General features: G+C 36.6%; 1 protein-coding gene and 1 long non-coding RNA gene across 2 annotated transcripts; one reads left to right on the forward strand and one right to left on the reverse strand.

The window, feature by feature from the left end:
- Nucleotides 1–14,375: 14,375 nt before the first annotated feature.
- LOC145036578 (uncharacterized) lies at nucleotides 14,376–14,867 on the reverse strand. The gene is made up of 2 exons (XR_013678480.1): nucleotides 14,718–14,867; nucleotides 14,376–14,567 (listed from the first exon to the last, which is right to left on the reverse strand). It is a non-coding gene; the product is annotated as an uncharacterized LOC145036578 (long non-coding RNA).
- Nucleotides 14,868–18,041: 3,174 nt separating this feature from the next.
- On the forward strand, nucleotides 18,042–20,496 carry LOC145036572 (LEAF RUST 10 DISEASE-RESISTANCE LOCUS RECEPTOR-LIKE PROTEIN KINASE-like 1.1). The gene is made up of 4 exons (XM_078985036.1): nucleotides 18,042–18,816; nucleotides 18,880–18,915; nucleotides 19,022–19,258; nucleotides 19,348–20,496. Exons 1-4 carry the CDS (start codon nucleotides 18,048–18,050, stop codon nucleotides 20,304–20,306), a joined length of 2,001 nt encoding a protein of 666 aa, XP_078841162.1. The 5' UTR covers nucleotides 18,042–18,047; the 3' UTR covers nucleotides 20,307–20,496.
- The last annotated feature ends 247 nt before the right edge of the window (nucleotides 20,497–20,743 follow it).

The raw sequence follows: 20,743 nt of genomic DNA on the forward strand, positions 1-20,743 counted from the left end.
GTACTTCTAAATTCATCCTTATAATTCTATTTCATGTCAATTGGTCAAGTGGTATCACTCTTGGGTATAATTAAGGATTAGACACGGCGTGTTGGAGGCACCAACACGACGTGTATGATATGAAAAGGCGTGAGTTTCATTTTGGGCAACACAATAAGTTCCTCTTGGGAGCGTGTTGATGACTGGAATGAAACCCTAATCTTTCGGGTTTTTCTCCCTATTTAAAGGAATATGGATGCGTGAGTTTCATTTTGGCACTCTTCTAGACCTTTGTAAGTGTCCAAGACCTGATTTTTATCATTTAAAGTTGTTAGATCTTGAGTTTTATCCCTTTTCGCTCCTTGTTCTTGAATGTTGCAATGGTTAGATCTCATAAAGTTTGCAACTTTACGAATCTCTAGGCCAAGGTGACCTAGTAGTGTCTTGGATCTAGTCTATAACCAAGTTTTGATGCCATGAATAGAGACTAGGTCATAAATCCTCATTTTGGCCTAATACGGATTCAATTAATGCGTTAGGCATGTATGTCTAAAAATCACCAACCTTTGGGATTCTTTAGGTGTTAGAATCACTTTTGGAAAGGGTAGACTTCAGATCTTAAGGATTAAGTGTATTGTGGTTAAGCCCTTGCATTATCAAGCTTATGATTTGGTTTTTTGGACATTTTGGTAGTCCCAGTGGATAAAGTTGGAAACTTTATCCTTCCTAATCATATTTTGGTATAGATCTAAGCTTTGGAGCTCTTGGAGTCGAAAAGGCAGCTTGATATATTAATTTGTTGGAACTCTAACGAGCACGACATGTTTGCAAGTCAACATAGCGTGTTGACTGAATTTTTCTCGACTGTTTGGATGCCCGCGGAGCATGGCATGGCCAAGGGGAACATGGCGTGTTCGGTCAACATGGACTACTGACCTTGATTGTTGAATTTGACCAAGTTGGACCTTGAGGGTATTTTGGGATCTTGATAGAATTAGCCACTTGGTGGAAACAGGTGTCGATTAGAGAACTAAGATTTCGGAGTCGGACCTCATCAGCTGTGTTTAGTCTGCAAGGTGAGTTATCCTCATTGTACTTACGGGTCATAGGCACCTAGGCTGACCCATTAGTTTGATAACCTGATATTCGTTGATATGTTGAGTATGGAATAGATATGCATGCTAGTTTTGATATGCTAGTCGGATAGATCTATTGGACTACTTGTGATACTGTTTGATTATATGTGTAGGTTATTATTTGTTATATGTTGACATATTGTGTGGGTTGGGTTGTGGTTGTACTACTCCGTGCGGTAGCCAACAAACCCTAGAGCAATCCAGATATAAGCTGAGAGCCGGGAAGGGCATGCCAGACTCATACTGAGGGTTCATGAGCATCACAAATACGGGATGAGGGTCGGGAAGAGCATTCCAGACTCATACTCAGACTTAGTTATATTCAGTCCGAGGACTGATCTGGTCGGGGAGCAAGCTAGACATAATTTGTGGGCCGAGGGCAAACCAGACTTATGCTATGGGCTTAGGGGTAATACAGTTTGTTAGCTGTGTACCCATTGCATGTTGTTATTATATTTGTATTATTTGTTTTGTGTTGGTATTTTGGGGGAACTCACTAAGCTTTGGGCTTATAGTTTTGGGTTATGTTTCAGGTACCTCAGATGATCGTGGGAAGGCAAAGGCGTGATCGTGCACCTCCTCGTGTTTTGTTTTATGGTTTTGGGAAAATTCTGATATTGAACATGTTTCTAAAACTATTTTGTAAACAATGATGATTTATGGGTTGGTTTTAAAAGTTTAAATTTTTCATGAATTTTATGGATGTTACAAGTTGATATGAGAGCCTTGGTTTGAGTAAATTAGAGGAACGCTCATGTGAATCCAGTCTCAAACTAAGGAAAAGATTATTCAAACAATTTTTAAATAGTTTTCAAATAATCAAGGAAGATCCAAGGTGTACGATTAATCGGAGCCAGTAAGTAAACTCCAAATTACCACACAGTTATTTGAGATTATGCTTTGATATGTTTGAACAACATCCTAGTATTAGGATAGGACTATTCAAGAATTGTATGATAGAATTGCCTGATATATGATGCCTTATATCTTATAAAATCCCTGGCTGATTGTTGTGTGACTCTTTCGTGTGTAAACTAGCTATTGTGTGAATATGCTAAGTCACAAGCTACAGGGTTTAAATGATCTTAGGATAAAAGATTTGGCCCTAATGTACAACCCTTTCCTGAGTCCAATCGTTTTAGGATTGATTCTTTTAGTCTAATATTGTTTAAACTGTACGACATGTAATTGTATACATGTAATAGTTATCTGGCACCAATAGAGGGTCGTGTGGCAGTTAACGGTAAGATGTGTTGTGTGGGGTTAGCTGGACAGTCTCGAGATGTGGTCTTCCTTTAGGATGTGAGGATCTGGTATGTGAGCATGCTAGTATGTATCTTTAGGGTTGTTTTATGATCCTATGACACAAATATGAGTAGGTGTGGAAGGTAGTATGGGCTCTTACTACTAAAAGCACATAACCCGTACGCATATCAAGGAAGTCACAACTCCTAGGGTTTTATTAGGAGTTGGTTCCCCTACTATGATATGTGTGTAATCTGATATCTCCCTGGTGTATTTTCAGTATGGTGATGACAAGACGATTTGAGGTTGGGTCCGAATCGGGAACCGGAGCTGGCAGTCAGGGTGCGCCAGCTACGCCTGATGACAAGATTAGGGAGATTTTGCAGGAGGAGGTTGTCGCTCGCTTCCAAGCTCAGGTGCCAAACATGTTTGGGTCTATTAAGACTGCCATGATTGAGTACTTTGATGAGCATTATGCTGCTTTATCTGAGGTTGTTGCTATTGTAGCCACTACGGTCATTGCGGCTGCAGGGGTTGGATCAGGTTGGGTTTTCGGTATTGGGACTTTGATAATACGAAGCCCCCGAGTTTTGATGGAGTTCAGGACCCGATTGTAGCCATGAGGTGGCTATTTGATGTTAAGGGATGCTTTTTCACCTGCTCTTTCCCACCTAACTAGAAGGTCAGGTGCACTTTAAACCTCCTGAGGTCCAGAGCGAAGGATTGGTGAAGACTTGTTACGGGATCGTATTCTGCTGAGTAGCAAGCTGATGTATCTTGGGAGCAGTTCTCGGAGATGTTCCATACTAGATATGTGTCGCTGGTGGAGTGTGAGAGGTTGGCCCAGGAGTATTTTGACCTGAGACAGGGGACAGAGTCGGTGACAGAGATCACCAAGATGTTCACAGGGAGGGCTATGTTTTGTCCTGAGTTTGCTGCATTTGAGAAAACCTAGATGACCCGCTACTTGAGCATGCTCGAGACGGAGATCAGGCAACTTGTTTCCATCTAAAGTTATGGGTCCTTGTTGGAGTTACAGGAGGCCGCTAGGTGGCGTGAGATTGGGATTGAGTTTCAGACGAGGGAGCAGAGACCGGCCCCGACATAGTTATAGCCTACACCAAAGCGGTTTAAGACCGCTAATGTCAGATCTGGGGGCCGGAAGGGACGCGCTTGTAGGAAGTGCGACAAGGTTCATGAGGGAGTGTGCGGACTATCTTCTGGGTGCCATAATTATTGCCGGTAGGGCCATATGGCAAGGGATTGCCACCAACAGGCCCCATCACTCAGCTCTAGGATTCGTTTCCATTGTGATCAGGTTGGCCATGTGAAGGCCAACTATCCCTCGCTTTCTGCTAGGCTGGTGCAGGCTCCAGCGCCGACTACTTTGAGGATCACTGATGGGAGTTAGGGTAGGCCGGTAGGGTGGAGCCCCCGAGGGCCCCAAGTTGCTATTTTCAGCTTACTGCTCAGGAGACTAGAGCAACTCCAGATGTGGTGACTGTTATATTTCTATCCGTTACCTTGTTGATCATGTTTTATGTTATGCTTATAATTATGCCTCTGTTAGGTACGTTCCTAGTGAGCTCTTTTCCTGCTCTAGTATTGTTTGACTTGGAGTAGAGAGTTTGTTATGCCTATTGGGGAGTTAGAGTGTCCGTTGCGGTTATCCATCACCAACAAACACAGGGTTTTTGTGTCATCAATATATCAGGGTTGTATATTGGAGATCTTCGGGGTTCCTTATCCGATCAGTTTGATCCCTATTCCCATGAGGGAGGTTTGTGTGATTTTGGGCATCGATTGGCTGATCTGTTTCAGTGCTATGATTGATTGTGAGGGCCAACATGTGGTAGTTCGAAACCCAAGTGGGGGAGAATTGGTTATCTATGGAAAGGGTACCAGGGTCGGTTCAGGGTTGTTTGACGGCTAGGGATAAACAGTATATTCAGCACAGGTGTGTAGGTTATTTGGCTTATGTGGTTGACACTCGAGTTGAGGACCAAATTTCAGTTTCAGAGGTTCCATTGGTCAGGGAGTTTGTTGATGTATTCCAGGAGGTGTTGCCCGGTGTTCCCCCCGAGAGGCGGTTCGAGTTTAGGATTGACCTTGTGCTAAGTGCGGCCCCGATTTCCAAGGCGTCATACCACTTGACACCACCTGAGATGCAGGAGTTGTTATCTCAACTATAGGAGCAGCCTGGCAAGCAGTTCATCAGACCAAGAAGTTTTTTGTGGGGTGAGTCAATATTATTTGTTAAGAAGAAGGATGGTTTGCACTGGATATGAATTCATTATAGGGATTTAAGCAAGTTAAATGTGAAGAACCGTTATCCCCTTCCGTAGATTGGTGACCTCTTTGATCAGTTGCAGGGTGCATCTTGGTTCTCCAAGATAGATCTGAGGTTTGGTATCATCAGGTCAAAGTGAGAGAGGAGGACGTGGAGAAGAGCATGTTCCAGACTCGTTATGGGCATTACGAGTTTGTGGTGATGCTATTCGGGCTCATCAATGTGCCTACAATATTCATGGATTTGATGAATTGTTTATGCAAGATGATGCTCGATCGTTCTATTATTGTGTTCATTGAGGATATTTTAGTGTATTCCAAGACCAGAGAGTGGCATGAGGAGCATCTTTGTGAGCTTCTGGGGGTTTTGAGGCGAGAATGGCTTTATGCTAAGTTCTTAAAGTGCGAGTTTTTGTTACGAGAGGTTTAGTTCCTTGGACACCTCATTAACCAGGATGTGATATCGGTTGATCCGACCAAGATCGAAGTCGTGTTGTAGTGGGAGGTTCCGAAATCTCCCTTGGATATCATGAGGTTCTTTGGCTTGGTAGGGTACTTGTAATATCCCAAATTTCAGAAGTTTGAGTTAAGGGTTTAAAGTGTAAATTGAAGAAGGGACTCGACGAGTAAGTATACTTACTTGCCGAGTCGGAGTGCGTTTCGGGTCGCGAATTAAGTGACCAACTCACCGAGTTGGAAGCTGGACTCAACGAGTTGGTGTTGGAATGAGAAAAACCCTAATCTCGAGGGTTGCACCCTATTTAAAGGACTTTATGTCCTTCCCTCAGCCTCCTTATTGCCTTTGAGAACCAATACCAATAACAACACTTAGACTAAACTGTCCTCCCAGGATCAACTAAGTCAACTTTGGTCAAAATTACTATAACTTTTGAGAGTTTTCAGTTGACTTAGGGATCTAGAGGAGCAACATTTCGGAGAGTTTTCGGTTAGCATCCGGAGGGTTATCGGCCAAGTTCAGCAGTTCAGGTGAGTTTTCCTTCCAGTAGGAACGGGTCTACAACCATAATGCCAACCCGTCTAGTTAGCAGTAGTTTCGGGCTTTGGTCTGATGCAGTAGTTCAGTGTGCTTGATGTCTTTGTGATTCAAGCATGTCTTTGTGTTATGTGTTCCGAACTTCGGTCCAATGCAGTATGCAATGTATGTGTTTATGCTAGTTCATATGTTTATGCTATGCTATGCTATGCTCAGTCGGTTTCCGGACTTCGGTGCGATGTAGGGGAAAAGGTCCCAGTCAGTTCCAGATTTTGGTCCGATGCAGTTAGTTCCGGACTTCAGTCTGATGCAGGGGACAAGGTCCCATTCAGTTCCAGACTTCGGTCCGATGCAGTTTCTGGACTTTGGTCCGATGTAGAGGGCAAGGCCCTGGTTAGTTTCGGACTTTGGTCTGATGCAATTTCCTGACTCCGGTCCGATGCAATGGGCAAGGCCCAATAGTTGTTTATGTGTTATTGTATGGTATGTGGTAGTTTGGGGGAGCTCACTAAGCTTCATGCTTACAGTTTCAATTTTGGTTTCAGGTACTTCCGCTAGCAAAGGGAAGAGCTCGGGTTGATGACATCGCACACACCACAGCTTCAGTTTTATCCTGTGTATTTTATTCAGATATTTTGTTATGATTGATACCGTTTTGTTTTGACACAATTACTATGACTTTTGAGTTACTCATTTCATGGTTCTTATTATATATGACATTCGATGATGTGATTTTTAGAAATATTAAAACAAAAATTTTTGGGTCGTATTTTTGGGATGTTACAGTACTATCGAAGATTCATTCAGGATTTCTCCAAGATTGCAGTACCCATCACTTGTCTAACGAGGAAGGGGTTGGATTTCCGATGGGCCCCTTAGTAGCAATCAATATTTGAGACCCTTTGATAGAGATTATGCGAGGCCCTGGTATTGACCATCCCATAGGGCATTGAGGATTTCATGGTATTTTGTGATGCATCCAGCACTGGTTTGGGGTGTTTCTCATGCAGAGAGGACGAGAGATAACTTATGCTTCGCGGCAACTGAAGTCGCACGAGAAGCGATATCTCACTCATGATTTGGAGTTAGGGGTGGTGGTTTTTGCCCTCAAGATTTGGAGACACTATCTTTATGGGGTCCGATGTATTATCTACACGGATCACAAGAGTCTGAGGCATATTATGGATTAGCCAAACCTAAACATGAGGCAGCACAGGTGGCTAGACGTAGTCAAGGATTATGACTACTAGATCCTTTACCATCCGGGTAAAGCGAATGTCGTAGCAGATGCTTTGAGCCGCAAGTCACCTAGGTCTTCAGTTGGTGTCGTGTATGAGGATATCAGTGGATTCCTTGCTCTTGGAATTGATCAGTGAGGCTCAGGTCGAGGGTGTTCGGAAATAGAATTGGAAGAAAGAAAGGATCATAGGTAAGATTGTCAGGTTCTTCTCGGATAGTAGTGGATTGTTGACATGATGTGGTCGGGTCTGGGTTCTGATGTCTGGTGGGATCAGACAACTTATGTTAGAGGAGGCTCATAAGTCTCATTTTTATATTCATTCAGGGGCCACCAAGATGTACCGAGATATGAGATTAAGCCATTAGTGGTTGTGTATGAAGAGAGATATAGCCTGGTATATGGAGAGATGCATGACATGTAGGATGTTCAAGGCCGAGCATTAGAGGCCGCATGGCAAGTTGCATCTTCTGGAGGTTCCCATGTGGAAATAGGAGAAAATCTCTATGGATATTATCACTAATTAGCCAAAGACAGAAAAGGGCTTTGATGATTTTTTGGTCATCGTGCATCGATTGACCAAGAGTAGCGACTTTATGGCAATTCGGGAGAGTTCTTCGGCCGAGAAGTTGGTTGATGTATATGTTCGCGAGATCGTTTCTCGCCATGGGGTTTCAGTCTCCATTGTTACAGACCGTGATGCTCGGTTCACCTACTACTTTTGGCAGAAGTTCCATGAGGAACAGGGCATGAGGTTGCACTTCAGTACTACTTATCATCCGCAGACCGATGACTAGAGTGAGCGGACTACAGACCTTTGGGGATTTGTTGTGGGCTTGTGTTATCGATTTTGGTGGGAGTTAGGACTCTTACCTACCTCTTGCAAAGTTCTCTTACAACAACAGTTATCACTCCAGCATTGGTGCTCCGCCTTTTGACCTCTTGTATGGGTGGAGATTTCGTACTTCAGTTTGTTGGGTGAGGTTGGTCACAGGGTTATGGGGTAGACCGAAGTGGTCATACAGACCATAGAGCTGATTTAGCAGATCAAACAGAGCCTGCAGACCGCTCAGAGTAGGCAGAAGAGCTATGACGACCGGCGCCGATCTGAGTTGGGGTTTCAGGTTGGTGATATGGTATTACTGAAGGTCTCACCTTGGAAAGGTTTGATCCGCTTCATGAAGAAGGTGAATTTGGGGCCCTAGTATATTGGGCCATTTCTAGTGATTATCAGGGTTTGCAAGGTTGCTTACAGATTGGATCTTTCTGAGGAGCTCAGTCAGATTCACAACATATTCTATGTTTTGTAGCTACGAAAGTGTGTATTGGATGAGGATGTAGTCGTTTCCTTGGATGATATTTAGGTCCATGAGCATCTTAACTATGTTGAGACACTGGATAGAAAGATGAAGGTTTTGCATAGCAAGGAAGTACCAGTGGTAAAGGTACATTGGTAGCATCGGAGGGGCTCCGCGTGGACTTGGGAACCGGAGGTTTAGATGCAGGAGCATTATCCATATTTGTTCATTGCAGCAGACTTTAAGAATGAAGTCTAGTTCAAGTGGGGGAGAACTATAACATATCGATGTTCAGGTACTTCTAAATTCATCCCTATAATTGTATTTCATGTCTGTTGGTCAAGTGGCAGCACTCTTGGGTATAATTGAGGATTAGACACGGCGTGTTGGAGGCACCAACACAGAGTGTTTGGATATGAAAAGGCGTGGGTTTCATTTTGGGCAACACCGTGTGTTCCTCTTGGAACACGGCATTTTGAGGGCTGGAATGAAACCCTAATCTTCCGTGTTTTTTTCCCTAGTTAAAGGAATGTGGAGGCTAGGGTTTGTTCACCCTCAGCCCCCATTAGACGATGAAGCCCTGAAAGAAACCCTAAACATTTTCTCTCCCATTTGTGAAGCTATTTTTGTGTTTTGAGGCTAACAAAAGGAAGAAGGTGGAAGAAGGAAGCAATGATCCAGCAAGCAAGCCCCATTCTTCAGTTTGACACTCTTCAGGACCCTTGTAAGTGTCCGAGACCTGATTTTTATTATTCAAAATTTTTAGATCTTGAATTTTGTCCCCTTTTCTACTTGTTCTTGAATGTTTCAATGGTTGGATCTCATTAACTTTTGCAACTTTATGAATCTCTAGGTCAAGGTGACCAACTAGTGTCTTGGATCTGGTCTATAACCAAGTTGTGATGCCATACATGGAGATTAGGTCATAAATCCTCATTCTAGCCTAATATGGGTTCTAGACATGCATTGGGCATGTATATATAAAAAGCAACAACCTTTGGGATGCTTTAAGTGTTAGACTCACTTCTGGAAAGGATGGACTTTAGATCTTAAGGATTAAGTGTATTGTGGTTAAGCCCTTGCATTATCAAGATTATGATTTGGATTTTTGGACCTTTTTGGTAATTCCAATGGATAAAGTTGGAGACTTTATCCTTCCTAAACATATTTTGGTCTAGATCTGAGCTTTGGAGCTCTTGGAGTCGAAAAGGAAGTTGAATGTATTAAGTTGCTGGAAGTCTGGCGAACACAGCATGTTTGCAAGTCAACACGGTGTGTTGGCTGAAGTTTTCCCAGCTGTTTGGATGCTCGCGTAACACGGCGTTTGACCAAGTAGGACCTTGCAGGTATTTTGGGTATTTTGGGATCTTGATGGAATTGGTCACTTGGTGGTAACAGGTATCAGTTAGAGAACTGAGATTTCGGAGTCAGACCTCATCAGTTATGTTCAGTCTGCTAGGTGAGTTATCCTCATTGTATTTACGGGTCAAAGGCACCAAGTCTTCCCCATTGGTTTGATAACCTGATATTCGTTGATATGTTGAGTATGGAATAGATATGCATGGTAGTTTTGATATGCTAGTCTTGTAGATGTGTAGGACTACCTATGATGTTGTCTGATTATATGTGTATGTTATTATCTATTATATGTCGACATATTGTGTGGGTTAGGTTGAGGTTGTACTGCTCCGTACGGTAGCCAAAAAACCCTGGAGCAATCTGAATATGAGTTGAGGGGCGGAGATGGCATGCTAGACTCATACTGATGGCTCATGAGCATTCCATATACGGGCTGAGGGACAGGAAAGGCATGTCATACTCGTACTGAGGGCTTAGTGATATCCAGTCTGAGGATTGATCTGGTCGAGGAGCAAGCCAGACATAAGCTGTAGGCCGAGGGCAAGTAAGACTTATGATGTAGGCTCAGGGTAATCCAGTTTGTTAGCTATGGACTCATTGCATGCTGTTATTGTATATGTATTATTTGTTTTGTGTTGTATTTTGTGGGAACTCACTAAGCTTTAGGCTTACAGTTTTGGATTATGTTTCAGGTACATCAGATGATCACGGGAAGGCAAAGGCGTGATCATGCACCTCATCGTGTTTTATTTTACGATTTTAGGAAAACTCTTATATTAAACATGTTTTGAAAACTATTTTGTAAACAATGTTGATTTATGGGTTGATTTTAAAAGTTTAAAATTTTCATGAATTTTATGGATGTTACAAAACTAATATCATCAATGGTGATTGTTGATTTGAATAGGTCTCAAGAAGAGATTAGTTTGGCTACTCAGGATTTAAATAAGATCGAAATAGGTACCTTAGATAAATTGATCAACCTTATTCTAGGACCTGCTCCAAATGCTGAAATAATGAGAACGGTCACATCAATAACAAAGTTGGCTTTCTGGTGTTTACAATTTATTTAGAAATGTTCCTATAATGAATGAGGTGTTGGATGTGTTCGAGGATATTGAATCCCAAAGGAGAATAGATGTTGATGACTGCAAAGCGCTACCTCCGTCTGAAACAGCGATACGACGGTTTTGTTGAAAGAATTATCGCCTTCGCCTGTCTCCGTCACCGGTGAATGGCATAGGGATTTCGCAAGGTCGGCTACAATAAGTGCAAGATAGATTCCTTTTCATTGTGCAAATTCATGAAAATAAATGTAAATAACATTATGATGCATTATTTATGTATGGTAGGAGGGCATTCATCTTTTTTACTAAAAGGACTTTTAGGAAAAAAAAACCTTATTGACTTATGGTGGTGGGGAAATGAGTTTTTTTAATAAAATAGAATGTTTGAATTAGCTTTAATAGTGGGAAAAATAAATAAGTCAATAAGTTGTTATTTGAAAAAGTTGTTTTTCATAGCTTATATATGTTTTAAGGGGTATTTTAAGGTAATATTGTTTTTTACAACCCAAACCTAAAAAATCATAAGGAGTTTTGAAAAACTATAAGTCTCAACTTATTGAAATGTCATTCTTGAAGGGTTCATGAGAAGTTGTTTTAGAAGTCATTTTCATATTATCAAACATTTTTTTAACTTATCCAAGAAAATATATGAGCTGCTTCAAGGCCATTTCCAATTTTTCTTCGACTCATAACGTACATTTAAAAACTTAAGCAATTATAAACTTAAGGTTATCAGGTGGTCCACAATATGTTTTATTTAAAAGTGATCAGCCCACCATCATCACACTACAAACTTTAGAAATACCCACCACTCCATATAATCTATATCTTTTTATTTTTTTTATTTATTTAGTACATCATTTAAAAAAACAAAATTATTTCTAAAAACCAAGAGTAAATTCCACTCTTGATCCTTAACTTTTTTTTTTTTTAACTTGAATCAGCCTTTTAATATGTTTTTAGAGTAAATTACACGAATGGTCCCTATGGTTTAGGGTAATTTGCACGTTTGGTCCCTAACTTATTTTTTTAACTCGGAAGGTCCCTATTATTTGTTTTTGTTACGCACTTGGTCCTTATCTTACCTAAAAAGACTATTTTTCCCTTGATTTTTTAATTTATTTAAATAAACACACCCCTAATCCCACCCCCTCACCTTACCTCACCTACCCCATCATTTTTTCCTCTTTAAATAATAGTCTTTTTAGATAAGATAGGGACCAAACGCGTAACAAAATTAAACAGTAGGGACCAAACGCATAACAAAAACAAACCATAGGGACCTTCCAAGTTAAAAAAATAAGTTAGGAACCAAACACGCAAATTACCGCAAACCATAGGGACCATTCGTGTAATTTACTCATGTTTTTATTACGTATTTGGTTCCCTTTGTAACATAAAAATACTATTTGCTCTTTACTAATTTCTTTTTAAATTTAATCATTTTATATAATTACTTATATTATTATTAAAATATAATGGACTCCACCCAATCCCACCCTTTTGAATTTCGCTTCCTTCGAATCCCCTACAACAACGAAGACTACCAAACTATGGGCACCATCTTCCTTCACCTCTACCCACCTTCTGAAATCTTAAATTCCCAACAAGAAACGTACTTTCTCCAAGTAGGTAGAATAGAGACAATGATCCAAAGGTCGACGTACGTTAGGGTTCTTCTACTCAAGAAACATTGATTAATGGATTGAGCTTCATAAACAACCAAAACTTCCAACGATGACGACATACTCATCAAATCCTCTTTCATTGTTACCATTCTCAACTCTGGATTACTATCAAGATGATTTTATATTCCTTGAAGACTCACTAATCAAAATTCTCAATAAAACGGAAAAACAAAAAACAAAAAACAAAAGGTATAAATACACATATTTGAAAAATCCACACACACACATATATATATATATATATATATATATATATATATATATATATATATATATATATATATATATATATATATATATATATATATATATATATATATATATAGGGTAAAGTGAATATACCTAACAACCTTATATAAACTTAGGTACCTAACTCCATAATACTACATTGGTTTGTATTATATTTACATTGTAATTGTCTAAGGTTCTTAAACTTCAACCCCATAACTTGATTACTTCCAAAATCTTTGTACTTTCACCAATATTTTTCTTTTACATCACGTCTTTATATCGAATACCACCTAATGGGTTTCATATCCTACCGCTACAAATAAAAGAATGTAGGAGAAATATAATGATGAATTTCCAAATTTTTTTGAAGTAAATCAAGTTTAGGGATGAAGTTTAAGAATCTTGGATGAGTGCAATGAAAATTTAATGCAAAATGACGTAGTTTGATGAGGTTAGGTACCTAAGCTTATATAAGGTTGTTAGGTATATTCACTTTACATATATATATATATATATATATATATATATATATATATATATATATATATATATATATATATATATATATATATTCACTTTACATATATATATATATATATATATATATATATATATATATATATATATATATATATATATATATATATATATACTTTGTGAATTAAAATGATGTCATGAGTCATATTGAAAAATTAAGAATAATGATGATAATTTCTGAATGGAACAAGGATCGTGTAGAGTCGATGTGTAAAGTCTTGACATTTTGTCTGTTGGAAAAAATAATCTAATTTTATGCAATATTGAAGGTAAATTATCGTTAACAGTATGAGCAGATAAAAAGTGTAAAGAAACAGAGAGAAAATAATGTCAAGTATTGCAAGCTTAAAAACTTGAGTCTTTTGTATATATAAAAAAAAGAAACAAATAATTATAGTTGGATTACAATATGTGGTTGAATACCACTCAAATTTAATCCTAGAAAACTATAATAATTATTATTAAAACTGATTTACCAACAACAAGGTCAAAAGAATCTTTAAATAATTATACCCAACAATTGTTTATTAATAAAAGCTATCATCTCCATAAAAAAAATTACTTTTTTACGATACCCTAATACCCTTCCTTTTTCTATCAATACTTTCATTTTCTATCTTTCCAAAGCTTTTAACTAACAAGCTATTCAACAATTCCTTTTATTATTATTAACATTATTACCCACTTGAATATCACATTGTTTTTATCACTAACTTTGTGAAAAAAAAAATTTAAGACTTCAAGTCAACTTTTGTTTTTTCGATTTATCCGCATTGTTTTTTTATCCATTCACTAAAAATAAAATGAATAGACAATTATACCCACACTTAATTCAACCCTCATTTAATGTACTCTAAATAATATAAGAGCTAATTATAAAACTCAACACGTCACCTACATATGTCAAGAACACAGTTTTTGGCGAATTGTTTGGGGAACAAACATACTTTCAGATACAAAGCCATTACTATAGTTATTGCAATTTGTCTTCTTTTTCGGGGTATCAGTAGCTGAAGGACATTTGTTAATTAATCGTGAGATCATTACTGATTATGATAATCGGAAGAGGTCGGGGAAACTGAAGTTGCCCAGATTCAGTACAAAGCACTTCTTTGCTGTTATTCTAGTACTATCATGGCATTTGACACTGTTCTATATAAAATGAGGCAAAATAATCAAAATTTTCATATAATGAAAAAGAGGGTTATGTTTATTTTGTGTTGAAATTTATGATAAAAAAAAAAAGGCAGTTAAGCATTACAGAGTAAACAAAAACTTAAAGCCCATAACAAAGGACATAAGGATTATAAGAAAATAACAAAATTAATCATGTAAATTCGGAATTCAAACAAATACATAAATTAAAAATGGAAATGACACCATAAATCTTGATGAGTGCTTCGAGCTCCAACAAAATTTGGTTGTCACAAGAAAATCTCTCTAGAAATAACACAAAGTTTCTTGATTTCTTACCAAGTTTACCAGGTCCCCTTCATCTTCAAGTGACCTACGAATTATAATATGATAACATATTGCTTCGTCTTTTATGATGATGAATCAATAAAGAGGTGTATGAATTATCAGAAAATCGTTGAAAGGAAAGATGGGTTTGCGAGTTCTTGTAATAAAGATTGAAAGAGATATGTAACAATCTAACCTCGTCTGATAAAACATTGTGATTGGAGGGAAGCACCAACAGAAGAATATAGGAAGAAGAAGAAGAAGAAGAGTGTGTGCTATCGGAGGGAAGAAGCAGGTCAGAAGGAGGAAGAAGAATGTGTATGTCGTTTGAAGTGAATCTAGAACTTTTTCTTTTCTTTAATATCAATAATTTAAAAAAGAAAAAGGGAATAATTATTAATGTATATATTTTGTAGTGGATGGATAAATATCATCCATGGAAATATCAATTCTCTTTTTCATACGGTAAAATACCCTAGAAAGACTACAACATATATTTCCTGAAATCCTATTCAAGATAACAAAATATAAGGATCAAGCATTTAAAATTATCCAATATTAGAAGCGTGATGTTCTTGATGATTTCACAAGTACATGAAAAAGAAAGACGATTTCTTAGCATTAATATACAACTTCAAAAATGGAAGGTTGTCGGCTACAATATCCCATTAAAACAATTTAAACCATGAAATATCTTCTACAATATAATTGTTATATTGATGTTAATTGTTATGTCGATTTTCAACTTTCAGCTAGAATGATGATATATTGTAAAATTAAGAAAAATGTGTCTAAAACTAGAGGGAGTGGGTGCAGTAGCACCCATTACTACACCCATAGTTTGGCCAACTCATCATGCAGCACAGTTCCTTGTGTGCGGCTTAAAGTGTACTCCCTCTTGCATGGGGTTTAGAGTGGGGGTAAAGTGGGCAGCTGCACAGGGTCCAATTTTTTTATTATATATTTTTATTTAAAAATACAAAATTATAATAAAGATAAGGGCCCTTTTTTTTCTTGTTCGTCCTGAGCCTTTAAGAATATTTCAGTTTTCAGGTCCGGCCCTGCCCTCTTGCCACGACTGTTTACTCTCTCTCTCTCTCTCTCTCTCTCTCTATATATATATATATATATATATATATATATATATATATATATATATATATATATATGTGTGTGTGTGTGTACATGTGTACGTGTGTGTGTGTTATTTCTCATCTTAGGCTGGGTTAAAGCTTGTATTGGGCTACAAAACCCACAAATGAAACAAATCGACGTGAGTATTTATTGTTGTATTTTTGTTTAATTTGTATTATTTCTAGAGAATGAATAAAAGATGTATTTAATTTTTTGGGTTTATATTTGTTCAAGTGATGAAAAAATCGGTTGTAAGATTTTTTTTTTTTTTACTAATATTGTGTGTGTGTGTGTGTATATATATATATATATAGAAAGAGAGAGAGAGAGAGAGAGAGAGAGAGAGAGAGAGTTAAGATCAAATAAGAAGAAATTTTTTGGTAGGTTGTAAGAAAGTTTTTATATACATATTTTCTTAGGAAAAAAATGAAATGAATCATTAGATGATTCAAAAGTAAGATGATTCACAAGAAAAAAAATCTGGAAAAAACACTTTTATGATTCAGTTTTAGGTAAATCTAGAAAAAATAAAATCATTTTTATAACAATTTTAGTGAATATCAACAAAATCATCGTAAAAATGAATCATCGAAATGTTTTTTCGGGATTTTTTTTGTGAATAATATTATTATTGATTCATCTAATGATTCATTTATTTTGTTCACCAAAAAAATAAGTCGAAAATAAAAAATTCTTATCTTCCTACCAAAAAAAATTTATTACCGGATATATATATATATATATATATATATATATATATATATATATATATATATATATATATATATATATATAAGTTAAATGAAATTTTAAGTTTTTATTTAAATTAAGTTAAATTTTCTAAAATAAAGTACGACACCACACCTAGTAATGTAGTGTAATGGTTTTTTTTTTTTTTTTTTTTTTTTTAAGTAATGAAATCTTTTGTTTTCAATTAAAACTAAAAATTTTAATTATTTAAAAAATCATCTCATCTACCATAATAAATAAAGATAGTTTTGCTAAATGTCAACTTCTTAAAGAATTGGACACATGTCATTTTCTTGTTATTTTTGTATTTTTCTCATTTTTTACTCAACTTCCACCTATTAAATGTCATCTCATACTAATTAATGTAAATTAATGTATATAGTAAACTTTACATTTTGAGAATTCTTATTTCTATTAATATATTAATGAATTCCATTTGTGAATTTGTATTAATTAATTTTATTAGTATATATTAATTAAGACAAAATTACATAAATGGTCCTTGTGGTTTACTCTATTTATTGTATTTATTTTAAAAGTTTACTTTAAAAAATCTTAAATTTTACACCCTCATATTCAATAGCACGATTATTTAAAACATGATAATAATTTTTTATTAGTATAGATTGAATTACTTACTTATTCATCATTTCGTTTATATTTATTTCAAAATTTTACTTTAGAAAATACGTATTGTCTACACCTTATATTTAACTTTTTTAATCAATTCGTATAATACACAGGTCTCACACCTAGTTTATAATAAATAATGGTTTTTTTTGCCACTTGTCACAATCTCATTCAATTTGTCAAATATCATTTTGTGGTTATTTTGAATTAATTTTCTTTTCACATGTCATTTTATGAATTTTTTATATTGTATTAAATTCCACATAATATTTTAATATAATTCTTACAATAAATGTAGTAATAAATAGATATTAATTTCAATAATAAATTTTACCTTTTAATTTTAAAATTCTCAAAATTTAAACTCAATAGTTTATTTTGTTTATTTATTTAAATTTAAAAGATAAAAAATCAATTTTAATAATTCATTATTTTTTTTATTTTCTTATAAATCCAAAGTTCTTAAATATTTAGACATTTATATTTAATTTTTTTAATTAACTCATGTAATATATAAGCCTTACACCTAGTAAATAAATAAATGAATGTGACACCACTCATTGGGTGTGGTATGAAACCACATTTTCGTGGTAAATAATGATGTGTCACCTAGTGTGTTAAAATGAGATAGTGTGACATCCAACCTAAATTCCAAAGATGTCTTATTCTTAACTTTGGATTATGGTGAGTGGGGGCGTATTAGATGGGCACAAAATGGGAAACACATGAAGCTTTAAGAAAAAGGTGTCTAAATTATGTCTTATTCTTAACTTTGGACTATGGTGAGTGGGGACGTATTAAATGGGCACAAAATGAGAAACACAAATTGATGCAAGTTGGGAGTTTTAGTGTGAAAGCTTACTATTTTAGTCACAGAAGACATCACATCTTGTAGCCAAACTGTTACAAGGACTTCCACTTGAGAACACTTAGACCTAGAAGACACATATATAATGGAGTCTCGAGAACACCGATGATATAAGTTTCTAACCTTTTCAGTTGGACATTTAAAATGAATCCCGTTATCTTTTTTGCCTCCCTTCTCTCTTGTTTACTTTACGTACACTCTACTACAGACCACAACATTTCCATGTCTATCTGCCGAGAGAGTTTCAGTTGCCCAAATCCGAATTTTGCCTCATTCAAGTACCCGTTTTATAATAATGCCACTGATGACAAGCAATGTGGGTTGATCCAGGTGAACTGTACTTTGAATGGTGGGATAATTCAACTTGGAAGAGACTCATATGAGATTGTTGGCAAGTTTGTGTCTGAATCAGTCGTATCGATCCGTAATCTAACGTTTGAAAGACTTGTGAATGATAGCAGTTGTGGGGCACTTATGGATAATTTCACTTCTCCAATTCCTCTTTTGTATTCCATCTCAATCGTATCCTTCATCACTCTCTACAAATGCACAAACAATACCAATTATCCTACTCAAAACGATGCTTACTTTGGCAGATCTAATTACCATAGATACAACACATGCAAAAACCACAAATTCTACTATAAGTATAGTGTAAGTGATACAACAGTTCCAAGCGATCTCCCACCTACATGTCAAGTAATACGCCTACCCGTCAAATTAGTGCGAGGGCCAGAAGACAATAAAGGAATTAACGAAACCGACATATTTTCTTTTCTCTCCCCTCGCTTCTCTATTTATTTTCATTTGTCACCTTCCTGCCATAAGTGTCACCAGGAAGGCGGCCAGTGTAACACTCTCCGTGAACATGTTGAGTGTCTAGACGCCAAAAAGGGTACACCAAATATAAATCGTCTATAAGCATATTCGTAAAATTAATATTTTTCTTGTCTTATCTTTTGTTGTTTACTTGCAGAAGAAAAAACAGGCAGAAAACTGACACGAATCCTAAGTAATATATCTCCTTGATTGAATGCAACATCAATAGATATATAAATGCACAATCAAATATACATGTAGGAATTTGTACCTGATGCTATTTCCTTATCTTGCTCTAGTTCTTGCTGGATCTGCCTTCATCCTCATGCTGTTTCTTGTCATCTTCATAATCTGGTGTCTTTACAAGGGCAACCCTATTTCATATTGCACGTCAAAGAACATATCTCCAATCATTGAAGATCAGGTTTTCTTCTTTGGCGTCTCCGTTTTCTCCTACAAGGATCTTGAGGATGCCACCAGAAATTTTGACCCTGCTCTAGAACTAGGGAATGGAGGTTTTGGAGTTGTTTACTATGGTGAGAACTTTACACCTGCTAATAAATTAATCCCTACTATTTTACATGCTATTTCTTGAGGTTATTCAAATTTGATCTTTCTGAAAAAGGTAAACTCCAAGATGGGCGAGAAGTTGCAGTGAAGAGACTTTATGAGCATAACTATAAGCGACTTCAGCAATTCATGAATGAGGTTCAAATCCTCACCAGATTACGCCACCCTAACCTTGTTGTGCTATATGGTTGCACCTCTCGTCAAAGCCATGAACTTCTTCTTGTGTATGAGTACATTTCCAATGGCACACTTGCTGACCACATCCATGGAGAACTAGCAAATTCAAGCTTACTAACATGGCCATTACGGATGAATATCGCCATTCAAACTGCCAGATCTCTAGTGTACCTCCATGCCTCTGAAATCATTCACCGAGATGTCAAGACTAGTAACATTCTCCTTGATCACAATTTCAGTGCCAAGGTAGCAGATTTTGGGCTCTCGAGGCTGTTACCAAATAATGTCAATCATGTGTCTACAGCTCCTCAGGGGACCCCAGGTTACTTGGATCCTCAATATCATCATCGTTACCAATTAACAGATAAGAGTGATGTTTACAGCTTTGGAGTGGTCTTGATCGAACTGATATCATCCATGGTGGCTGTTGATTTAAGTAGGACTCAAGACGATATCAGTTTGGTTAATCTGGCTTTAAACAGGATCCAAAGATGTGCGTTAGATCAATTGATCGACCCGGTTTTAGGATCCGATTCAGATCCTGAAGTCATGAGGATGGTTACATTAGTAGCAGAGTTGGCTTTTCGGTGTCTACAGTTTTATTCGGAAATGAGGCCTACAATGAGTGAGGTGTTGGATGTGTTGGTGGATATTCAATCGCAGGGGAGAATAGATGTTGATTACAGCATCAGAGAGTTGGAAGAAGTAAAAATGCCACCTCTGTCTGAAAACAATGATAAGACGGTTGTGTTGAAAGATTTTCTACCTTCGCCAGTCTCCCTCACCGGTGAATGGCATAGTAATAGCACCGTATCAACTACACTAAACGTCAGATAGAATGCAATTCCAATCTCGAAAGACAGAAACACAATGTATTGTTGGTGGGTGAACCACCCCGTCCCTAAAACCCTAGATAACCCTTGAGATGTAAAACCCACAAAAATTACAAAATTGAGCCATTAAGATGTTTTTATTGTTGGAAATAGTATACAGCGGTAATACTAATATTAATATATACTTAATTAATAGTAGGGTTTTTTTATTAATTTCTTTTTAGTTACACACAAGGACATATGTAATAAACAATTTACATGAATGTTTTACAAGGACATATGCAATAAACAATTTACATGAATGTTTTACAAGGTTTAGTTTGTTAATTCATTAAGTGTTTAATTTAAATTAATAAAAACTCATAGATTTAACTATATAAGTGTAAAATTTTGAAAATCATATTTTATTTGGATAATTACCAAACATATGGATAATTACTT

The sequence above is a fragment of the Lactuca saligna genome, chromosome 3 (genome assembly GCF_052625555.1).
Source record: "Lactuca saligna cultivar CGN05327 chromosome 3, ASM5262555v1, whole genome shotgun sequence".
NCBI lineage: Eukaryota > Viridiplantae > Streptophyta > Magnoliopsida > Asterales > Asteraceae > Lactuca > Lactuca saligna.